General features: G+C 42.7%; 1 protein-coding gene across 1 annotated transcript in view; it reads right to left on the reverse strand.

Moving 5' to 3' along the window:
• The window catches only part of LOC128719110 (uncharacterized), a 104,293-nt gene extending 82,580 nt beyond the window's left edge, over positions 1-21,713 (reverse strand). Inside the window, exon 1 of the mRNA XM_053812731.1 lies at positions 21,593-21,713. Coding sequence (XP_053668706.1) covers positions 21,593-21,713 — 121 coding nt within the window. The remainder of the gene's footprint in view (positions 1-21,592) is intronic.
• Positions 21,714-26,089: the final 4,376 nt, after the last annotated feature.

A 26,089-nucleotide genomic window follows, 5' to 3' on the forward strand; every position in this document is an offset into this window, starting at 1 on the left:
GGGCACGTAAACTTTCTCACAAAACTTTCCTCTTGCTATTTGGGGTCTTGCTTCCTCTGTATATATGTGTGTGGTAGGGGGCTTTTTTGCTGCAAAACGTCTTGCAGATAAGAAGCATTTCACGGAACCATCAACCATCACTGGCGTGCAAATATTCGTCCGACATCTTTTGGCATCTTTCGACTCATTTTAACGACAATTGTCTCCGCAAACGGATCTGAAAGCTCATTTTCCCTTCACAAATCAAGCAACCACCGGTTTCTGTCGGCTTCCAGCAGCTCATCATCACCACCGATCACAAGTTCACAAGCAGGCGACTGTCCTTTGGAGCACGATAAAGAAATTGAAAACTTTTCCTATTTCCTGTGCCGCCCGTTGCTTTTAATGTCATTATTCTCGCGCAACCGCGTAGTCTTTTCGGTTGCGTCGCTTCGTCAATTCATGGAGGTGTTGTTTGCCTTCGTCGGGTTCTCGCGCGGCTAAACAAAGATGAAGAATCCATGCTGTCTGTTGGGAGAAGGGGAAATGCCGGAACCCCTACCCCCGAGGCTCGTCCCACCGACATCACCACGAGCACCGATGAAATGTAAAAGCCAATCTCTGTTTTCATAATTTTTATCATTTTATTCCCATTGGAATGCCATTGGAATGCTGGTATCTAAAGAGGCTAACGTGTGAGGTAGTCAGCTAATGGAAACGGGACGGGAACACAATGAAAAGTAAACAAGCAGCGAAACTCGAAATGAGCACGCTACACAAACATTTGCAACCGAATGGGACATAATTTTCACAGATGAGCGTGTGGGCTTGGGTGCAAAGGAAAATGATTCAAAATCCTTATCGTTTTGTTTCCGTTTTTTTTTTTTGTTATTCCCTCCTAAGCAAAAACCACATTCTCATCCGGGACTCCGAGCCGTATTGGCACGGCACTGTGATGCACGGTGTAAAATTTGTCCGAGATTAAGCGGCTGAGCTGAACGGAATATCTTCGACAGTTATTTGTTGCTCGGTTTCCCACCTTCACCATGTAGGCCACGCGGGAGGCTTATTTAAAAGATTCCACATTTCGAGATGGTAACAGCAACACCTCATTCTCACCGTCTTCCTTCCGGCACCGGGAAGTGTAGCAAATAATTTTAATTAGCTACCGACAAGCGCGGAATATCTTTGCCGGAGCTGTTGCAGCAGTAAAATCCGTATTTGACTCGAATTCGAGAGCGAATGAAACCGGAAGACTTGCTTGTTGTCGTTTACCGTGCCACTTCAGCCCAAATTGCAAGCAGTCGAAATGGTTTGTATTCTTCATTTTATTAATTTTAAGGCTCCATTCTTAGGCATCCAATGGAGGAAATGAGACTGGCACTATAATATCCTGCAGTTGATTAGATGAGTTTAGATGAAATAAAGTGGAAAACGATTTTGTAGCTCCAATGGGCAACTTACATTTGCTTAGCATATAGCTCTCTGTGTCTCTCCCTCGCTCTATCTCTGTTTTTTTTATTTTTATTGAATGTTATAAAAACTTTATTTAGCTTCATTCCTATTTCTTACGTAACACGTTTAAGCCACTGTTTCACATTTCTCCCCAATTTAGGGTGAATCACCCCTTTGTCATGTATCTCTTGCACCTCGTATTCGATCCCAAACTTTTGATTGGTAAAACAATTCTTTAAATTAGAGAAAAAAAATTATTTAAATTTTTTCATTTGAATACTGTTACCGTACCGTAACTCGTTTTTTACATAAAAGTTGTCCTTTCGCAGACCCCATTTACTAAAGCTTTTGTTTCTAGAAGGTTGTGCATTCATTCTACATTTTCACTCGAAAAATACTAACATTCTGATCCGTTTCTCAAAGCTTTTAGGATTTTTTTCCTTTAATCTTATTATTATGCTTTAATATTGCGAAATAGCTTTTTATCTGAAAACTGTCCCGTAGGGGAAGGTGTCATATTTTTGGGTGCAATTTAGTAACAAATTTTGACAAGTGACTATGGTTGTATTATTCATTTAAATTTTTTCTCGTTAAGTTTAACAAGTTTTTTTTCTATACACCCACAGTAATCCCCAATTTTGTTTTCTACACACTAGGTTCTTTTAAATTCCTATCTACACCTAATCTTAAATCACTGTTGGTAAATAAATTCACGAAAAACCCTCTAAAAAACCCCACGTGAACCAGGGAACAAAAAACAAGGACGTGCCTGTAAAATAGGCCACTTTGTCGATGAGCAAAAGTAGCTAAAATTCGTACCATCCTGTCAGGGGTAAATCACGTGCTCACAGCACCATAAAACGACAGTTACAACGACCATGTCCCGTCCTGTCAAACTTCACCGGACAAACGTTCGGTCTCCCCGACCGTACCTCAATCCGCCTGCACAGTACATGCACAATGAACACATCAGCACATCCGAGCCAATGGCGACCACTGCCAGACACAATGGCAGAACGCTCGACTGGTACATTATCGTTAAAGTAGAACGAATGGCCCAAAAGCATTCCCGGCCGGAACAGTGTCCTTGCAGGTGGGACGGGTAGAAGCATGCCGGGGATAGTACATCCCGCGATCCATCGTTCGACTCATAAAATCCTCGCTCACACGCACACGTCCCTACATAACCTCACATACACATGACAGTCTGTCATTCTCGGCCAGTGCAACCTTGCCCCGTACCGGACAGACTGACGAACGAACCCGGCTCGCATCCGAGCTGGACGCGCACAGCCCATGTTCAATCCGGCCCGTAATGTGCATCGTCCGCCCCGGGGAAACGTTCGCCCTCCGCCTTATGCCGGTGGCCTGGTGTGGCTAATGTGGAGGGCGTTGCAAAATTGGATAAACGACCAAAAGGATGATCTCGCCATTGTGTACCCAATACGCTACTGATCTCACCAGTAAGGCCGTAAGTTTGTGAGAATCATAAAAAAGAGGAAAACCCCACCACATAATACAATGCATTTTCGTCCGTACTGACCGAACCCCGGCCCATCAGCCATTTACACATCACTCACCCATCCGGGTGCCATTTAGCTTCGAAACCGCTTAAGATGAGTGGCAGAATGAACCCAAGAACCCAAACAACAAAAAAACACAACAAAACAACTACTCCACTGGTACGAGCAAATCAGGGTGCAGCCGGGGCGAACGATAAATTAACATGCACAAATAGTTTCGGTTATAGTAGTAATAATAATACTAAAACGAAATGACCCAAGCGCATTTGTGTAAGAGGGCCGGTTCAGGCGTACCCGTGCATGTAATTCGTAGCGCAACCAGCAAACCAGTACAATGAGTGGAGCTTTATCTTTACGGTCACCGGGATGGGTTTGGGTTGGAAAAATGCTTTACGATGGAAGGTGCTTTAGTGCTGCTGAAAATGGTTTGTCGGAACGAGCGAATTATGTGCGGAAAACTCCATTCCCAAGAATTACCTTTACGCATCATAACAATTGTATGGAACAATGGTACTATCAGCAATTCAACTACGTTGTTCTTTATGTAACGGAAAACGAAGAGAATGTGCAAAACTACGGCACATTTATTGAAAATAGGCACTTGAAAATAGGTCCGTTATTTATTCCACATATTCATCGAGATCCACATTACGTTTGACACATCATTGTACCAAACACACTCGAATCGAAAATCATTTTGCTTTCAACCCACTTTTTAACCTTGACAAAATCAACAATCCCTTTAAGGGGAAGCTTTATTTTCTTACTTCAAGGATGATGCAGACACAGCTGGAACCATTCCCATGATTTATCCCAAAAATCTCCGAGCGTTCGGACGCTCTTTCACTATATACCACCATTATGCCGATGCTAACAAAATAAAAACAATCATCCTAATCGAAACATATGTCCGCCATTTTGTGCTTCAGATTTTTGACATTTTCAAGAACCAACCGATACAATCGAATCGATTTCGAAACAAAATAACAATAATCCTATCCAGCCGGCCAGTGACATGACTGAGCACTGGCTACACAAGCTCCTAAGCACTTGCTATAAAAGTGGCAGTTTTTCCCCTCATTCTCTCGACCGTGAAGCTACAAAACACTTAGGATGGGAGCTTATTAAGTTAGAACAGTAGGACATGTTTAGTGTTGGGCAGGAATGAAAGTACGTAACGTTTCTTCCGTCAATGATTTTGGTCGATAAACATTTAGCGTCTAAGAACGTTTGCTGCTTCAGGTCAATGTCTTTGTTCAGTTCGTGGCGTTTAATAGCAGAATTTGCTATAAATTAGAAACGAACAACATCACTTACACCTAGCGACAGTGCCATCGTCCGCATCACACCTCCAATTCGCTTTACGTCCAAACGACCAAAGCCATAATTTTATTAATCCCCCCCCTCTTAATCACATTAAAACCCGTCGAGAAAATGGGCGATGCCGCAATGGCAATTACCGAAATGACGATTTTGGCGTTTGCCAAAAAAATGCGCGCCCACCCTGTGTTTCACTACTGCCGTATGCGTTCCCCACATAAGATAAAACTCCATTGCGGCATGCTTCCGCTAGCGTCGCTGTACTTCTAAAGGATAAAAAATCGTGCGAAACGTATTTTTCCCGCCCGATAATTAGATGAATTGAGGTTTATTGCGATAATCAGCGAAATGGTGGCGGATACTCGCAGTGTCCGAATTCACTTTATGCTTCACGCGTGTTTTGGTTTTTTGTGCCTGTTCTTAAGGCTTATTAATACCTTGAAGTTTTGGCTTCGGCGTGGTTGTTTTGTTTTGCCAAGCACGCGTACATTCAATTTACACTAATTGAATGAGAAAACCTTCCGCGCACGTCGATCACACAAATCACTCGGGGGCAGTGTAGTATTGCGCGACACAGCAGTGTTTCATGTGTCACAGCAATAATGGATTGCCAAATGACGGAAAAGCATGCGGTTTTACACACAGCTCTACCGAGAACACTATCCAATCCGAATGACCAGCCAATCCTTCGCTAAGCTTCTTCACGTCTTCGAAACAACGTTGTTTCCTGACCAGCGAGCCTTCACTCAACCATGCAAACACGCTCACGGAAATGATTCATTTTCATAATTAAAAGTCAACCCTATTTCGACCTTTGGGCTTTGGCCATTTAATTTGTAGGGAAAGAAACAAAGCACCGCCTTACCTACCGAGTCTTTAATAAAAAAAAAAAACAAAATCAAGAGTTAGAGCGGGGTAATTTGTTAGGAGCTGTAGTCCTAGCAATGCCTCCCTGGAAAAAGTAAACGATTTTTTTTGTTGTACATTTAATCTATCCGTATCAGAATGACATGGCCCGTTCGCACACGTATCTGAGAGGTGTGGTAGTGAATTATTGTTTCAAAGGACTCCGTTCCCGACCATCGTGTATGTGGTCCTCCTATTTACATAAATCTCAACCACCGGACATACATCCATCATTCTGTCCATCAAAACCGGGGTTGGAAGGAAAGGGGTAGTATTTTTATAAAAACAAAATCACAACCAATACCGAGGAAATCCCCCTCCCGTGGGTTCTCATACTTTCCCATGCTCGTTCGATACATTGCAATCCAATTAACAAGGCTTCAATCAACCTTAAAATTGACGTTATAAATACCTAACAAATCTCAATCCAGTCATCAATCATGTTTTTGTTGCCTTGCCAATTTCACTTCCTCCTGAATGATTTAAGAAATTTGATACGAAACATATTACAGTCGTTTGATCATTTGTATTCGGTATTTGGCATTGTTTATGGTTTAAAGTTTAATGAATTTGAACATTTTTAATATCATCTTAGTTCTTAAAATATCAATTCCGTTAATGTCACCAGGCTAAATCAGGCTAAAAGCAGAAAGGAACTTCCAGCCAGCTGGGTTTCGTTTTCTCTAGCGGTATATGCACAAACAAATATCGATTTCTTAAACCTTGGAAATTATCTCCTCAAGACCGAACGGAACCGATTCGATTTATGATTCACCGAATAGCTATTATTTGTCTACGTTCATTTGCAGTCAACCAAACCTTTAAATGCATCCCAAAGGAGTTTGGCACAAAAGTCGGTGGGGGACTGATTTACCGACAATTGTTTTGATCTAGTGTATTAAAAGAATCACCAGGCGGTTAGATGACCATTGTTCCGAATGCTGACTGCACACCTTACAGCAAAGTAAAGAACTATGTGCAGGTACAGGTGTACTACGAGTGATTTTAGTAAAATTAAAATCAAAAGCATTAAATAACACTCACGCTTTCAAACGTTCATTCAGTTCTCCTTTGGTTAGAATGCATGCTATAAGCCACGGGTGAGTCGAAGCCGACGGATTCGGTAAATACAAAAACAATCACTTAGCTTTGCTGCGAATAGGATATAATGCCGTAATGAAGACACGTGGGGATCATTCACGATACATCGAAATGATATTGTTTGCTTTGGCTACGGTCTTCCCAAGCTATCCCCCGTGGTATTCACAACTTTCGACGTTGAATATACGGAACAAAATACGGAGAGAGCTTTGGTGCAATGTAAAGCTCGTGATGCAACTGCGGTGTTCGTACACATATGGGTTTGCATTTGCTCGTGCTGCGGCTGCCATCGGTGCTATCCAGTGGGAAGTTTATATGTTTATTTGCTTTCGGTAGAAATAATAATAATAATGAGATTATGTGAAAAATATCTTGCGCTTTCACAATACCATTGCATTTTTCTAACCCATACTACTGCACGAACAAAAATACAAACTCGATAATGCACATACACCGTACCAGGAAGACAATTTAAATAAACATCTCTGTTATACATTTCAAATCACAGCCCTTTGCGAGAACCATGGCCGCTCGCCGTTCGTTATGTGAATTATGCTCCAGCTTCAACGAGTCAAAAGTATTTCATGCGGAAAACCTTCCAAACACCCCAAATATATGTACGTATCTCTTCACACAATTCGGTGTGGTTTTCAACAGCAGAAACTACACCGATCGACTTATCCCACTAGCCAAACCGACGTGAGTTTGCTACTTGCGGAATCAAGGCCCTCTTTGGCGATGGTAGATTGCGAACAGCTCCTACCAACAATTGCCGTTGTGGCGCTTTCGTGTGCTTTTGGGAGCTTTTAAAACGTTTCCCCAGCAACTAGACGAACATCGTTTTCATTTGCTGCAAACGCTGGAAAACAAAACACATTGCACACATAGATGAAACACGCTGCATAGTGAAGATTCACGTTACACACTGGTTTCCTTCCTGCACTGTCCGTGTAGTGGGCTCGTAGGCCACTACCAAAAGGATGCCGCACCTTCACATTACCACAAATCTGCAGTACGGTTGCAGTTCGCATTCATAACAAAAATTCTATTAATTAAGTGCACCCGTCTCGACGGTTGCCGGGATCCAAACGGTACACAATGAACGACACTTCACCATTTGCATTGCGGTTTGTGCTTGCCTGTGTCAATTCGGTGTGCATCACTGTCAAAGCTTGCCAAAGTCTTCAACTTTCTCACACACAAACATAAACAGCCACAGAAATTGGCAGGTTCCGTCTTTTAGCTGAAACTTTATGACGAGTTGCGTTGTGTCGTCGGGCCTCCGTTGCCTTCCGGTTCCGATTTCACGAACGATAAGGGTCTCAGGGTCATTAATTAGTGTTTTTGTGCCCGACGACGAAACAACATTCGCAACCCATACATCTCTACTGCACAAGCACGGAAGAAAACAAACGCAAAAGCTAGCATAAGATTTATGCGTCACTATATTCTTCACTTCATGCTGCACGTATACGGTTCTGTGCGCTTGCGGCGGGTCGGACGGAACCCGCTTCCCGGACAAGTCTAACGTATGTAGTACACAGTCGTACTCGTGTCCGATCTCGCATGGCTGAGATTGTACGGGTGCGAGTTGTTGAGCTATAGAATGTGTTCTGAATGTCCCACTTTCCATCCACGATGCAGGTTCCCTGCCGTGCTGTCTAATTAGTTGGTAAACACTGTTCGAGTAAAGGATGATTGCGGAAGCGGAATGGTATGGGTACAGTTCCAAAATCTAGCTTCGCATCTGGCTCCCGGGGCACCAGAACGATCTGCCCGAAGCCAGCTAGATTCCAAATCAAACCCAAACTTGGACGCAACCACTCCGCTCACTCGTAGACATATTAGAGAGCAGCCGATGTTTTTCCGCAAACAAATGAGTGGCAAAACTTTGCTACAAGGCTCGACGTTCGGTACACGTTCCCGAAGCCTAATTCCCGGGAAAGAACAACCACATAGCCATTTCGCTTCACACTGCTTCCCACTGCTTCCCCCATTGGTTTAAGTGCTCTACACAAGATTTATGTACACATATCCACCCACCCACTTGCTGACCATTGTCTAGCCCTTCGCCTCGGGCGTCCCGGACTAACAGCTTCTGATACGAGCGAGACGGATCAATCTTCGAGTCGGGAATCAACACTTGCAGAACTTGCACAACGTCACAACTTCGGCACACATGTTGATCCGAAAAACAACGCACTTGGCAAAGGGTCCCACTAATTGGTGTACTGGCAGGAAAAGCCATCCATATCGAACGGGAAGAGAAGTTGTCCCGGAGAATTTGCTTCTCGTAGCAGTACTTCTCCAGCGTACCCAAATGCTTAGCCAAAAACTAGCTTAATGAATTGAGGAAAACTTTTCAAAAACACTGGCTTGTTCCAGTTACTAGCTTGTCTGACTATATGATGCTATTGAAGACTAGCTAAAACTTCGGCATTTTCCTCCAAATTATAATCTCACATTATAATCTTTGAAGACCATATCTTTTTTCCAAAAGAGAATCACTTAATTTTTTACAGAACTTCTGTTGCTAGCTTCATTAGATGACAACTTTCATTTCGTGATGGTGATTAATTCAATTGAACTTAAGTTAATCTAATCAACAGTATAGTTTTAAGAGAAATTCGTATGCGTAAATTCGTAAGTTACATAGTGCTTCAACCGTACAATGTGATAATGTATTTAGCAAAATAAAAAATCTATCAACAGATAGATTTTATATTCTATGATGCACTGCTTTACTTTTTCTGATGTATTATGAATTTATTGAAAAGAGAAGTGATTTTCTGCTAAAACCTAACGCTGATTAGATGGCTTCTTCCTACTTCCTTCCTTAAGAAATTTTCTCAATAAAAATAAATTGTAATAGTGCTCAGCCATACAATCATTAATTATTGGTATAGTTAACAAAATTAAAAACCATAAATGAGCCCGTGCGCAATATCTGTGTAAAAAGGCCGAACACCAATATGCCAGTGGCCCGCAGCCTACAATGCAAGTACAATATTCAATGACCCCAACTATGGTAGTTTCTAGCAATGTGGCCCGCGAGCTGAATAATTTGGACATTCGTGCTGTAGAACAAAAATAGCTAAATTCTTCAGTTCATCATCTTCATTTGAAGGTAACAGCAACTTTAAGTCTTTAAAAAAATAATAATTAACATGTAACTGAAGCCGCCTGTACTACAAGACTCTGCATCTGATATAAATAAATAAAATATATAAAATAAAAATAAAATATAAATAAAATAGAAAAACAGAGCAGAATAAAACATCAATATTTTCAAATCACTTTCATACCAGCATTCACTTCCATATCTAAGATAATCAAAAGTCAATCACTCATACATGAGTCGTGTTCACACTGTTCGATACAGCAACACTACAATGCGTGTAAACCCCATTAGTACTAATTATTTAATTTAGCTAGATTTTTACCTCGTCCATGCAAACCTTTGCCGGTCACTAGTGATTCATAAAGCGTCATCATAATGAATACCAGTGCAAAGGACACGAGACCACGACCACGCCACTCGTTACAAATGGCTTCCACGGAGCGTCAACTTCGGCACGCACTCAGGTAAACCCCATTGCGGGTTGAGTATAATAATTTGCGTAATTTTATTGGCACCACTCCTGCACCTCGCTGTAATTAGGTGCGGGAAGGAAACCCAGTCTATTATTGCTAACCGCATGCAATCAGTCACGGGTGCGGTGCGTCCTATGTTTTACGCTCCAAGAACACACTCTCTCCTCTGTAGGCAACCCAAAACCGCACACTCACACGACAAACGGAATGATCACGACATGAAACACTGATTGCAGCTAGAAGAAGCTTTTTCCAAGCGGGTAAAACGAAAGGAACCTCGTCGGACCTCATACATCACCGGCTGGCAATACAGCCCACTCGCTCCTTTCACGACCAACGGATGAATGAATCGCATTGGACTTAATTAACGATATTGAGCTAAAGATGGACGGGTTTACTAAGGGGTACGCGTAACATACCGTAGGTTTCGAAAAATTACTCTCGCACACACCGCCATTAGATTCTCTCCCTCCTGCAGGGGGGCCGTTCAAGATGGCTAACCTCCGTAATGAACCCGAAACGAAAAGTTCGCTCAATTAAGCAACAAAGCGTCGAACACAAGAAAATTCTTCACCGCAGCGAGGCAAGCATGCCCGAGCAACATTGAATATGATGGTTTTGCGGGTAATTGCTTCCGTTAACACTCGCACATTCACTCTCATTTAAGAGAAATTCGAATCTTTTCATAACTTTCTTTACGTTTCAGGCAAACCTAAAAATTCCCTTTCCAGCCGTTTAACCTTAGCTGTATTGAAATGACGCTTTATCAGTTTAAATCATCATCTATAATGATTATTATTTGCTAAGCGAGAGTCTCTTATGGCTTAACTGACGCAACCGTGGCACAGACATTTGCAACTCCCAAAAACAAACGCAAACATAATTTATACTTCTACTCTCAGCCACTCGAAACGTGTGATACTGTAAAAGACAGTTTTACGACACCCTTTTTTTCTCAAATAACTTCTCACAAATCATACTCAAAAGCATGCTCGATGACTTCCGTGCAGCAAGGAGACCTCCAAACACAAAGACCACAAAGAAAAAGAAAACAAAATGACACCGAAACCTTAAATGAAACAGAAGAATAAAAAGACACACACACACACGTACACAAAAACACACCGGCACGAATACATAGAGCGCGCTTGGGAAATGGGAAACGGCCTGAGCAAACAGAACATAAATCTAATTTCCTACAAACCACTTTCATTTCTACCACCCATTCCATCTCCTGTTTTGGGGTAGACGATGGTTTACCCATCTCGACCTCACCGACTTCTGTGTGGCACGGGATGATGCAATGAGAGAAGTTAGTGAAGTGCAAAAAAGTCCTACAATTACCCTCTTAGACAAGAGAAAGAGCCAAAACAAAACAAAAAGGTTAAGATATAAAGTGTGGAAAAAAGCACCAAAACAGTCAGATAAAAGCTTCAAACTTTCCGGTTGCTTCTTCCGCGTCCGACTTTTCCCATGGGAGGGAACGCCATCTTCTGACCCTAAGCTTCCACGGCCATTGATGCTTTTCCATTCGGAGCTACATTGGAATGGAACTCCAGAACCTAACTGTCCGAATACCCAGCCCGAACGAGTGGAGACTGATTTCTTGGTCGAATTTTTATTTCTTTTCTCTCTCTCTCTTTCTTTCTCTTTCGCTCTCTCTCCCTTTGTTTCTTTCTTTCTCACGCTTATGAGTGAGTTTTCTTTTTATTTTTAACTGTTTCCCAACAGCGGGGGAACACTTTTCCTCCTCCCCTCTGGAATTCTGAAAAAAGTGGCACCGAAAAAAGATCGTGGCGCTGGTTTCGGATGAGTGGTAGTGCAAACAGTAAAACTTTTATTTGTCATTTCCTCTGACCGGCTGGTCGGCACTCTCACCCAAACTCCAGTATACATGGTTCCATCATCCTGTGCAGAAACGATAAGGTGCGGGCAAATTGAGACCAGCAATCGACGAGTTGTAGGCCATTGTTCCCGTCCTTGCTGCTGGCACAGATCCTGACACTCCATCGTACCCACCATGGCGATTGACAGCGCTGTCTAATGTTTGTCTTTCCCTGTGTCGTCGACGGTATTGTTGAGGTTTACTTTAGCCTTTGATATAGCTTTGCTAGCGATACATTTAGCGTTGTCGGAGGACCTTCGCTTATTTCTTTTAGTAAAGAAGTCACACAACTGTGCCTTATGCTCCGTGACTGTATAAAATATTGACCGGTTATATTTGTGTGGTACTCATCGAAATACTCCTTATCTTTCTCCAAGGTGCATCATCGTTACGCCAAACGTAAGACTGCAATTTCGTCCACTCGACCAACCAACCCTCATCGGATTTCCAATTTGCTAATGACATCAGTGGCCTCCGGGACGTACTATTCGCTAACTGTTACGTGTTCTAGCGTGCGTGGCCATCCCACAGTGACCACTCTGACCAGACATTGCTCTAAGCGTAACCGATAGCTTTCATTCGAGATGACCACGGGATGTATTGCAGTGGGATACCTTGGTTCAGAAAATCGATATTGTCATACCTGTATGGAGAAAACTCATCGTGCATTTTCTCAATACCTCGTAGCAATGAATGCTAAAGAAGGTTTTCATCACTCTCACACGATTGCATTGCATGCAGCAATTCCCACTGGCTTTCCACGAGGTTTCCATAGCAGGTGTGGTGTTTGATTACCCCAGCTACATTCACTCGCTCTGTGCACATCGGTAATGGCAAGAATCATTAAATTACTGATTATAACGTCTGGTTCAGTGAATCGAAGCCACCCGCCGACATCACTGAACGGTTTTTGGAAACACACACCAGTGGAAGGATATGTTCCAAAATGGGAACAACTCGTCAGTGCTTAAGCTATCTGCCTGTCAAGAATTCATTCATTCCATACTGTTTTCCTCCCCGGGAAAACGTGGAGTCTAGCAAACTTTCCCGGTGCAAACCAGTTGGCTGACAGAAGGTGCCAACTTTTCTTTACCACAATATTTTGGGCTAATGTCGTACATACTGCCCACTTCCCATCTTCTTCTGCACAAGTTTTATCTAACGCTGCAAAACTTTGGCCACAAATGAGGAGCCGGATTCTCTAAATTGCAGTCCAATATTTTCCCTGGTCTACCCCGACCTTTTTTTTCTGTTGGATGACTTCATGATCAACTTTCGAGCAGTTTACGCGACCTACAAATAACTGGACCGAATTTCCGAAAGAGCACTGCAAATATACTTTTCTACCAAAAACGGTAATGAAAGACTAGATGGTGGTATTTGAACAATTTCAATTCAGTCCACCCACCATAACCACAGAATGGTTCCCCAGTGTGTTCCCCCAGAGAGAGTCTCCATGTGTAACTTAACATTTGCACCAAATCTTTATCACTATCCCTTGGAAAGTCCATATCACCCGGTGACTACCCAGTCCCTCCGTGACGTATGCTCCGCACTACTGTCGAAAAAGCTTTTCCCATGTTTCCCAGCACCACTCAATGACCGCACCGGGAGGATGACATGTGCATAGAACGTCGCTCTGCTGCCAGAACAAACTATCCTTCGTTTTTGTACGTCTTCTGCCCTATAGTGGATATCCCACCATTCCTGACTGTCTACCGCAACGAAATATACTAAACAAATCTCAGAACCCTCTCGGTCCTACCCCACGCCGTACACCCGTGTATTATCCCGTCAAACACTTGCCAAACACTTAACCGAGCAAACCAGAAACCGCTCGAACCGAAACGGCACGAACAGACGCCAACGAATGGCTGATGGTGGATTGCATCGCTATGCACCGCACTGCTGTCACGTTGCTGTATATTTGTGTGCATGGGTTTTCCATGCTGCTTAAACCGACAGCGAACCCGAAAAGCCGGAGTAATTATACAAATTAGTGACGGCAGCGTACGACAACGAGCTGACTGGAGATCGTCTTGGGTGAACCGCATCATGGTGACGTCGTCGAAAACTGCACCAATTCACAGCGAAAAGGATGGCGAAGCGTCATGGTGTTTTTCTCCCGAGGTTGCAAAAAATCACCACCCACTCGTGTACCCGAAACTAAACCAATAATAAGCAGAAAGACATGTACGAAACTTCTTCATTCTCGCATCCAATGTTCGACAAATATGCAACCATGGTACAGGCATGCACCACGATGCACAAAAGGGAGACTCACAAGCGAAATCGTTTCAAATGAGTGGTTTCCGTGCCAGTCACCATTAACAATGCACCATGCTGTGTTTACAAAACACCATCAACACAATTACACCATAAAAACAAATTTACTCTCAAGCCGCGCGTGCAATGCAAGTCGGCGAAAGGCGAAAAGGTGCCGAGATTCTTCGGCCACGCTTCCACAATCGCGAGAAGGTGGCAGTTAGCTTTCCCGCTTGGTTTCCAACCATTCGGGAAATTCACTGCAAAGGGTATTGCACGTACTTCTTTCAGCCCGACCACTCCCGACGCTTCCACCAGTGAGTGGTAAGCCTGTGCAGCGAAATATGCTTATCCCATCGTTGGCAGGCATGGTCTTGAGCACCACAACTACACTACCATGCATATATCGTACTGTGACCGAGCTAAACGGGAAACGATTTCACCGAAACACACCGTGTAATGTTTTGGTACGGATGCGACTCTGGCCCCGAAAAACCGCGGACTCATTTTTCATTCATTCAATACCAAGTGGTACAAACATGCTCTGTTTGATGATGATGTTGTGATGCAGTTTTTTGGCCTGTTTGCTTGTTTTATGTCATATTTCGACTGCTTAGGTCCTAACATGTAATGCTAGTGGTACGAATTTAATGTGAAAAATGTGCGTTATTCTTCCAGAAAGGATGGCACGGCAAAATTGTTAACAAGTAAAAAATACATTTATTGCAATTCACAAAGGCTGCGGAGACATTTCCTTTTCTGAACCATGAAAAGGGTATCTTATTTTGAATAATGACATCATTTTGCAAGCATAATTTATTATTTGCGCTGTTTATCACACTAACCTAATAACTGTGAGTTGAATATCCCAAATCAACTTCAAAAGCAAATTAAATCACGACATTCATCCAGCCGCGACAATTATCACGACGTGCCAGTCTTATTACTAATTATTATTGTAATTTTACCTGTTAGCAATACTGGTTTGAAGACCAATACTCACAAAAGTTGGTGTTTTTGCTGCTTACTGTATGAAACCAGTACTGTTATCCAACAACGAATCTCGTAACATTGTGTTTAATAAATAAAATAAGAGTCAATTTAAGCTACGGACTTATTTTTTATACGTTAAATCGTATACCTTAATCACTTCCTTAGTACATTAGATAACGATTCATTTTGATCTGTTTGATATTCATCCTTAATAACCAGGTACAAAAGTAAGCTTTTATAAAAACATGCTTTTCATAATGTTCCGTAATGTTGTTTCAATGAACTTTTTTCGAACACGTGTTTCCAAAAACTTCGATGCAAGTTGCAAGTAGTAACTGGCTTTTTTCCACAAACAACTCCTTACGTGACCATTAAACTTCCACTTGCGATGCACCCATTTTCGAACGGATCAGTTTATTACTCTGTCCGACGACAAGTATATGGCGTACGTGCTTTGATATTTCTTCCCTAGACAGGAGGTCCAGTACAAACGAGTCCGACCTCCAAAAATGCTACAGAACAGCTTACTGCACGTTGTACCTTTCGTATTTATATTTTCCAGCGCCACGTTTCAGGAGTAGGCACCGCTAAACCAATCTATCGACCAGGTAACGAACGACATTACACCCATCCGTAGCGGAAGGGAACAGGGCAAGGAATGCAGGTGTTCTTGTTTCGAGATTTGTTTTTGAACAGTTCTGGAAGAACCGGTACAAATTGCATCGAAACATGACCATCACCATCCTTCCAAAATTCCGGCAGACAGAATGCTGAAAAACTGCCACCGGTTCGGTGCACCGGTACCTCGTACCATAAAATCTTTCCTCGACCAGAAAATGGTCCGAAAGGGTGTATATATGCCGTATCCCCTTCCCCGTCACAACTCATCCCATTCCACAGGAAGTGACCGTTCATCTCCGGCCGTAGTTCGCTTGGGTCTCGGGTTTGCCTTGCGGCTCATTTATACCGAGGACGTCCCAAGCGGCCTAGCGAGAGGCTTAATAAAATGGGAAAAGTTATAGCTAGGATTGACCGCTACTCGGCCCCAGCAAAAAGTGTTTTGGTGTGGGATTTTTTTCATTTTTCTCGCTTACTCCTTTTTGATCGAAATTGCAACGTCAAACCCGTGACCCAACTCGGACAAACCGGTGCTGCAAACAACTTAGCGCCAGAACTTTGCCGACAGAGTTATGGCCAACCGACCATCGCTTGACAGATAAATTTGTTCCGTGATTATTGCCCTGGACGCAGCGGGACACACGCTATGAAGGTCTGCTGCTCTCGTTTGCACGAATCGTTCCTAAGCAACGTTCCGTTCGCTTTCATGCACGGACGGACGGAGCTGAGCTTCCTTAATGCCATGTGATGATGCATCGAGCACATCCGAAATTCATAAAATTCGAAGAACGATGGTTAAAACCGTGCCTGCTGGAAAAGTTTACTACGCTTACCATCAATCTCGTTCATTCGCTTACTCCTTCATTATGAAGAATCATCAAGATGAGAGATGTAAATGAGACTGCAAACATTGCAGACCGTTGCACCCGATTGCGTCCAACGATTCCGTGCGGTAGATATTTACTACGCCAATCAACCCTTCACAAATCGTCATTTATACGCATTGGTTTCTAATTAAACCTCGGCATCTTTGCGGCTAGCGAAACTTTCACTACTATGGCACGCAACAGTCTATCACAAGACTTCTCATCACCCACATGAGCGTCGAGGTAGAAGCTTGAATGCCAAACGCGCATCGGCCGCTGCCCCACGCTCCATCGTCCTCGGTTGCAATTATGAAGTAATAAATGGACTAGTGCGATAGCAGTTCAACGTGAAATCCATCTAGGCGTAACGTAAACAACGCAGAGCATCGGGATATAGCCTTTTGATATATCCAGAGTGTAGCCGAAGTTGTTCCACATTTATCCAGAAGTTGTTTTAATTTTCACCCATATTTACATGGTACTTGGGCGATAAGTTTGTTATTTCAACTATCTTTCCCGATACGGATAAACAAAGCACAGCTGCTTAGTATGATCTAACGCAATGGTAGCAAAGAAAAAGGAAAACAACGGATTAAAAAGCGATATTTATTATTCTTGTGGAACAGCATTCGAAAATCAAATTTCGCTATCCCGCTTCGCCCATTCAATCGAGCGTACGTAATTTTATTTGCCACCTTCGACCAACGTGCCACAGCAATACGTACGCCAGCTGTTCACTTTCCGTTTGCAAATCGACAGAAAAATTCCGATGTGATTCGCAGCACTACAGCCACCCCCACAGGGCGTAGCCACATAGCAGGGGAACCAATCGGTGCCATCGTTTACCGGACGATTTTGGGCAAACCTCAAACCATCAACTATCAAAACATTACCAACCTACTGTATAGCCCGGTGCAGTACCGGTGGGTTGGGTCCGGGACGCCACATTCCAGCTGTCCTGGATGCAAATATCCACCGAATGCTCTTCTCGGAAGGAGTTTAATCTTCCTAAAAGCCGGAAACCCGAACCATCCGACTGTGTTCGCTGCTTGCTGCTACCAGCCTTATGCCTGCCTCCACAGGAAGGGTTTCTCCAGCGCGTCCCAGGGAAAGCGAGAAACGACGACAAGGCACACTTTGCCGCTCACTTTGCACCGCACGGATGTAACGTTCGCGCGCAACAGGAAAAACCACAACCGCCCGCAAGGGAGTCGATTTCCGTACCGGGTGTTGGTGGCTTCATCACGTCTGTGCGCCTTTACTGGCAACCAGTGCCAAAACGGAACTGTCTTCAGCCACTATCATGGCTCGAGGATATTAGCTCCTGTTTTCCACTCTATTCCGCCCAGAGGCTGGAGCATTTTCCTCAATCGCGATAACCACATCATAGCGGCCCCGGTGCAGATTCGCTCGGCCGTAAAAATACACATTTTATTATTTCGCCTACAATTTGATAAGCGTATTAGCGGTAGACGGAATGAACACTGCCTGCCAGTGGATGTGGGCGCTGAGTGTGAAATATTGAGTACTCGAGTCAGGCGGACGGTTCAAGTGCAGGAATGGCGGAATAGGGTTTGAAGAAGATCTGATTCCACTTATCCGTACGATATGTGCCACGAGCATGAGATGAGCTCGTGAAGCGCCGAAATAAGTAAACCAAACATTTACTTGAACATCTTAGCTTAAATAGATCTGTGCCGTTGTTCAAATACACCCACCAATTTCAAGGGGTATTAAGGAGATAAGTAAAGAATAGTAGCCAAATGCTTGATGTTGCATTCTTACGCTGCCTTTTGCCATCGAATAGCTTGGAAGAGCAATGCATATCCGTAACAAATTATTAAAAAACTCATTTAACGCGAAGATACGAAACTTCTATTTTATTGCTGACTTAGTAACAATAAATAATCCCATAACACGCTTGCTTAAAAATACTTTTGGTAATAAATATGTTTCCATCTGTAACAATTATCCTTTTAAAAAAATGGACGCTTAAGTGGTACTTCAATTTCTTTTTAAAGCTTGAACACGAATTTTTGAAACTATTTGTAGTATTTACCATACTCTAATAATTTTATCTAAAGGTCTGTTCAACGATGACTGCTCATTTCCAACAATCTTTTGCATCATTAAAACAGGCATAAGCACCCAAGGCTGTGACAGAAAATCTTCAACTTCAACGCATAAGGCTTCACGAAGCTCTATTGTGGTGAACGAATTACTCCCCCAGTAAGATCTTCACAAACATATTTTTGATCCAATCTTCAAAACATCCCATAAGGATAAAAAACCGTTCAAAAATGCTTTATCAGCTGTCAATATTTCCATTTTTATCCACCTCACACCAAGATATCAGCGGCAAACAATCAAGCACTTAATGTTGCTTCGGTTCTATCAAACCGCCCTTTTAGCCGGCTTCATCTCCGGCTCCTTTCATCGTAAACCACCCTTGTGATTTAGTTCCTGTTGCTTTCCGAATGTAGGAAAAAAGGTGATGAAATGCAACAAAAAGCATACACACACGCGCGACACACGTTTTCAATCGATCCCTCTGATCCTGGCGGTTACACGCACAGTCTAGATGGCACACGGTTCGATGCGCTTGTGTGTGCTTGCAAGCCCACTGATAGCCCATCTCTAACTCAACAAACCGGTACAACCCTTCGACAGATTCCGATTCGCCGAATGGCGCACGTCAATGTTTTCTTTCTTTTTTATACCTTTTACCACAGACTTAACCATCTCCCTTTTCCGTGTTTGATTCCTAGCCCGACAGAACCAAGCACACATATTCGTTCCGGCGAAGGACTAACATTCTTCCCCGGAAAGGATTTTCACGCCGTGCTACGTCGAAAGGTCACGACGTACGCCCGCTTTACTCCTTTAGTCTCTTTACAGTTTCTTCTTTTTTTTTTGTTCGGTCAATCCAATACTTCCGTAGGCACATTATCGTGATCACAGCGGTTCGTTTTTGTATTTCCCGATTCACCAGTTCTTCCGAGGCGTGAAATCGGCTCAAGTGCGAACCGGAAAAAAGGGAACAGAAGCGAAAAAGGGAAAATCACCAAATGTTCACACCGAATGGACTAACTTTACACCCACTTCGTTCCGCTCGCAAGAAGGGTGCAAAGCTTAAGCGTGACAGGCAACGGTTCCGGGGAAACCCCAATTTTACAAACAGCAGTAGAAACATTTGTTTTGTTTTGTTCCAGCTATAAGTTGAAGTGTGCTATTGTTTATCAATTTTATGTATGATGTCAAAATAAAAAAAAAATCTTTCAAAAAAATGTCAGTGTTGCGATCATTTAAACCGTATTAAAATAGTGATTTGAAAACCAAACAGTACTGATTTTTAAATCGAGATTTTAATAAATTTCATTAAGTAAGGCCTGACCGTATTTCCGGTTTGTTCTATAAATAATAAAACACTGCTACATTTTAATTCAAAATAACAATCAAAACTGAAAACTCACAAACCCGGGCAATGAAAAATAATTTTAAGTTCATTATACAAAGATTGTATTGTAACAAATTCGTCCAAAGAACTGCAGTATTCACCAATCCACTTTATGCGCGTAGCAGTTTAAAACTACGAAGTGGAAAAAAAGGTTTTTCTTTACATTTGCCACATTCACTAGCGGTCAGTAACAAAAATTGAAAACCCAGTACACGGTCTGCCTCATCGTGCCGGCAATATTGAAGCCGAGAGTGAACCAACCATACTAGCGCACGACCACACAGACAGAACACCGTTCCATTTAATGCCATTTGATGAATGCACACGTGCGCTAACAAAAACTATACTTTGGTTGAGCTTTCCGGGGGAAGCTTCTTTTTACTGGAACTGAAACTCCACAAACACCGCCACAGTCAAAAGAAACGCCGGTTCATCGACGGAAAATGCAGCTGATTCCACAGTTTTCCTCCCCTAACAGTCGGTGAATGTTTCTTTAGTGTTGCGAAAGTAAAACAAAAATGGAAGGTTGGAAAGTACGTATTCGACCATGATGCACATTTTCTCAATTCAGCATTCCTGTCCATGCGGATGCATAAGCACACATAAGGCATGTGAGAATACCATTCTCCCACGAAGCGCCTCAACCTCGCACGCTAGATAACTAAATTTTCCTCACTTACTCATCCATCCGTGAAAACGTTAAATGAACTTCACAAATGCACCAAAGTGTCTGTTCTAACGTTAATTCAAGTGCTTATGAATGGTAAATTCAACACGATACTTTTCTGACACATCAAACAAGTTCGCAGGAATGTGCTTGCTGTTCAAGCGCGGATTACTCCCAAATTCGACACCGCTGGCATGCCACACGATAGCGTTGATGAGCATTCCTAGCAACATCCTTTAGCGTTAGTTGTAATGGGAATTGAAATTCGCATTCGCATTGTACATCAAAATTAATCTCTTGATGTTTTAACTACCACTTACTGTTAGAATACGATGCCAAATATTAATTAAATCACACTCCTCACTTTGTTTTTTGAACATTAGTTAGAGCTCCAAGCTTCCCAACTGAATCCTTTTTGCAGTTGAACTACGGTGAACAGCGAACAACGACATCGTGCATTATTGCACGAAAACCAAACGTTTCAATCCAATGAAATCGCAATGATGTCGTTAGTGGTCACCCGATCGTTCACCAAACTCTGCGAAGGGAACACCAGAATGGATACACCACACCACATACACAAAACCACGGCCAGAGGTGGACGCAAGCTGGCAGATGGGCGTATTTTATGACGACTGTTTCAAATTTCCCACATCATTAAACCGAAGCTCGTTGCGGCTGAAGTGAGCTTCCCATTTTTCTGCACCTGATTGTCCTGTTGTCATACGTGTCGGAACGTTGCGAAAGCTTCATTCGGTATAGCTTACATTAAAGAGCACTCATTTCGAACAAACCGCAACCTACCTGTACGGCTACTGATGTGCTACTAGAGTGAATGGTTTAAAAAAACGCTACCACCGTTTCCTACCCTAACGATAGCAATAAATTTGCTCATCATACCCAGATGCATCTGGGTACCTCATATTGATGTGCTTGATATTGGGATATTATGTATTTACATACCACAATTGGCGATGATCTGTAGCAGGATACCGATGCTGATGAACCGTTTCAGCACATTGCAGCTGATGGTCCGTGATGGACGTATGAAGCTGGCATGTAATTTACACCAAGCATCAACCATTTTGACTGTAGTACGAAGATCTACCGATCCGTGATATAAACCGTGCACAATTTGGGGAACGATGAGATTAATCTGAAAAGAAACATTTTTATTTTAAGTAAATATTTCAAACGTTAATCGTAGGCGCTATTTAAAAGCAGTCATCAACAACGAATATGAGCGCGGATTTCAGGAAGCTGCTTTGTGATCTTTACATTAATGCTACATTATGAAAAAAAATATGAAAAAAACAAAACAGCCAACAAAACTATTAAATATGACGTGATACTCCCGAAAGATTTTCCTCTACAAGCCGCTTTTTAGTGTTAATTAACAGATTGCGTTCTTGTTACTCTATCGCAAGCGGAATTATTCTATATCTCCCACATCCAGCCCACTGAAAAGTGTTTGCTCAGTAGATCTACCAACACAGCACGAGAACTACCCAATGTCAGTGTACGAAAGGCACGAATCGCATAGCAGGAAGCAAACGAAGCTAGATATCAGTGCAGAAAGCGTTGACAAGGCATTGTTTGCTTTCGAGTTATGGTTGGTAAACGTTGAGCGATGATGATATGACTTCAGTATCCAACCCGCCTAAGGTTCGTGACGGTTGAAAAGGGCAATAAATCATCACACACCCTTTCGGCCCCAGACCAGACACAACAAAAGAAAAGTGAATCGGCGGAGACGAAAATGCTTCGCCATTGCAGAGTGATGCGAAAAAAAAGCAAACAAACGACACAAAGGAATTTTCCACACTCTCGTATGCCTATCACACAGGGCGGCAGTACAAACCACATCACTTGGACCTGCGCCGAGCGATGAGGCACTTTGCAAGAAGCTCTAACTTGTACTAGCGGATGTTGATATAGTTTTCTCCTTACCTAAGCTTTTTATCGGACGAGTTAAGCGTTCCTCCGGGACAATGGAACGTTTTCATCCGTCTTCCTGACTGCGAATATCCAAGCGGTGAACCGGGATTGCACTATCAACTATCCAAAGCCGAACTGCACCCGATTCACCGGAACGGTCCTGTCAAGGTGACAGATTGGTTAGATTGATGCCTGCTTCAATCGTTTCCACAGACACTGACTGAGCGTCCTCCGATTTCTCGGTACTCGGTTCCCTTGAACCGTAAAATTCAATTTCCACGCAGGCATTCATACCATACAAATGATGCTCTTTCCGAAGCGTTCTCCGAACATGTACAGTTTGCAATAGCATCGGAACAGCAAAAATATAATCCAAATGAATTACCATTGCATCCAACGTTCTCCGCCAAAAACTTTCGGTTCGTCTGCAAAATCTTCCATTCGGGGTTAAAAACACGTCCGATAAAAAAGAAGCTACAATTTGCAGACTATGAATTCTCTTCCTTAAGTCTGATATCCAACTTCTTATCTTACGATGCAATCTTTTGCTCAACTAGCGTCCTGCCCAGTCTCGCAACTTGCACCAACAACCGAAGTTTGTAAAAGCAACACAAAATAAATGCGCATAAGCATCTACCAAACCCCACTTCCGGTACAGTTGTCAACGCGTGGTAACAATGTGCAACGATCAAGGGAAATGTGCGGAAGGAGAATGGCGAACAAATTTGAACAAATAAAAAACCGCTCAGAACAACATCGGAAAGTCGGCTTAAAGTCGGAAGCGCTTGAACGCTTAAAGGAAGTGCCATTTCAGCAATTCCAAAACACGTTCTCACCGCCCACCATCCACCGCCGCGTTTGGTACAGTTCAGTTTGGTACAGCAAACCAGCGGGCAAAGACATTTGGCAGCAGCGTTTGAATGGATTACGGTGCCCAAACAAAAATAAACAAACTGACAATAAGAAAAACAACAACATCGGTGGCAGCAAACGGAAAACGGAAAAGTCAAAACAACCAGATTCGTCGTAACTTTTCCCACTGATAAAGGCCATACCGTTCGATCGGCCCTTAGGGAAGGTGAGAAATTCAAGACTTTTAGCAAGAGCTCACAGGGAAGTAATCGGAAACAAGGTACAGTTTCACTCTTAACCAAAAAAAAAATTGTTTACATTTCTAGTTTATTTTTGTCTAAAAAGTAATTCTAAAGTATTACTACTAGTTTTATTTGTCGACACCTAATCGTAACAGTGACCGGCTCAACTTTCTGTTGTTCTCCATCACTACAATAACACGTCAAAACACAAATTTTGGTGCAATATAAACAGCCATCTTAAATCTTTTGATAGCACCTGCTAGCATCCGTTGTACTAATATGTTATTTTGAAACGTTCTACTTTTTTATTACAGTTTACTCGATTTATTTATTTATTTTTTTTTTCGTTAGAACGGCCTGGCCGTATCGACTTATTTTACCACGTAGCCGGATAGTCAGTCCTTGCTACGGGGGGTTGGCCCGGATGGGATTTTGGTCCGGTCCGTTTGTGTGAAGACCGGCGCCGCTATTTTACTCGATTTATTATGGTAAACTTCTGTTTGGTAGTTTTGTAATTTTTAGAAAATTTTTGCGTCAATTATCCATGAAACTAGAACAAAACGAAATGTTAATTTGTAATTACCGCTATCTAGCGGATTTATAGCTGCTAGCAACAATGTTTTCGTTGCTTCGCTTTCTCATACCAAACTTTACCATGCTACATATGATTCATGCTACGTTAGAACGCGTTTTGATTTATCGAGTAATACAAAACTACCTAGAAATCTACTGATGAGAAAAATGATGCATATCTACATTTGATTCTAGCCCGGATAATTCTATCTCAACACCCATTTCCTGTTCATGGTTAATATCCACCTCACAACGGCAATTCGGCGTAACCAGTACGCTTTAATCGAGCGGAAGCATTTAACACCTCCAGCCCGGCTCGGCACAAAACCCATAGACCTAACAGCTTGGATCTAATGGAGGCTTTCCCAATGTACCTCAGCATCGCTTCACTTCCATACCTAATCTCCACCTCTAATCTAACTCCACAAGCAAGCCCAGAACAACGGATGTATCCATCCATCTTAGCCATGGCCATTAGAGACACCGGATGAAAGACTGTATGAGCTACCAATGATGTTTTTCCTTCTACCTTCTTCGAAGAGACTAACGTGAGCTAAAGCAGTCTCATGGCTCATTGCTTGCGATTAAGCCGAACAACTGAACAAGCGACTGTAACAATACTCCACAGCAGCGCCACCACAATTCAAATAGAGTTCTTCCCTCACCGCACCAAAAAATCCGGTAGGAAAGTTGTACTTCGACTGCATGTACGTAGAATCGTTGAGGCTTAGACCATAAATCTAATGTTTAAAGCTTCAAACAGATTCGTTCAAATCCACAACCCATGCTGGATCATTTGCGAGCTGTTCGAATGTTATTACTGATTTAAGAGTTCCATTGTGAGTTCTAGTTTTAATACTGAAGCTGCAATCAATTTCAGTCATCTTTGACATCATACTTGAATTCAGCTTACCAAAAAAATCATTTACATAAAATAAATATTTCACTCAACCCCCGATTTTATCTTTTTTTTCATAAATCTGCAATAGTTTGTTAAAATAATCATGTTATAATGATCCAGTGGCTAAACACTTCCAAATGTTTGCAGAACTTTAATGTAACGTGCCTCAATTATCGGAACATCCCGCACTATACCACCTTCGCTACAATTTAAACCACAACTTCGACTCATTAGACAGATGCTCGTTAGAGCTTCAAGAGCCTGTGGCTGCCTGGCTGGGATAGTAAATGACACTAAATACCTTTTGATTATTAATTAACTACTACAGCTCGCTGCGCATCCCAGGAGAAAGCGAACCAGCACACACTCGCCCGCAGTCTGGCTCATCTTACCACGTGCGAGAAGTTTGCACCAGCTTTTTGGAAAGATTAATTTAGGCTCATACCGAACGACACGTGGACGACACCATACGTTTGACCGGCTAAACGGCGGGGCCTGAGAAAAGATGATTAATTCATTGCACTTAAAGCTCGTCTCCCTGGTCGCTCATCCTAACCGTGTCACAACGTTGGCTGAACACTAATAGCGAACGTGATATGGTAGCAAACGTGCGTACTGAGCTGTACATATCGAGCTAAGATAAGCACATGGATAGGATGCTCTGGGCTACGGTCACGCTTATTGTGTACAATCCGTCTCATTTCTTCCCATTCCCGCGCTAGTACCATAGCTATACCGTTTGGAGCAATACCAAAAGGTTCATTGTGTCAACGTTCGGTCATATTAGGTTGTGCAATGGCTACTTTCTCACTGATCCCACACCATCCGCGCCAGAACGTCCTATGAATCACGACTTGATGGATGATGGAGACGCCTGGTCGCTCTCTCACGGATGCACCTCAATCTGTGCCTCCGGATATTCTCACGACCTCCAGAATCGTGATATTGACAATC

The sequence above is a fragment of the Anopheles marshallii genome, chromosome 2 (assembly GCF_943734725.1).
Source record: "Anopheles marshallii chromosome 2, idAnoMarsDA_429_01, whole genome shotgun sequence".
In the NCBI taxonomy this organism is placed as follows: Eukaryota; Metazoa; Arthropoda; class Insecta; order Diptera; family Culicidae; genus Anopheles; species Anopheles marshallii.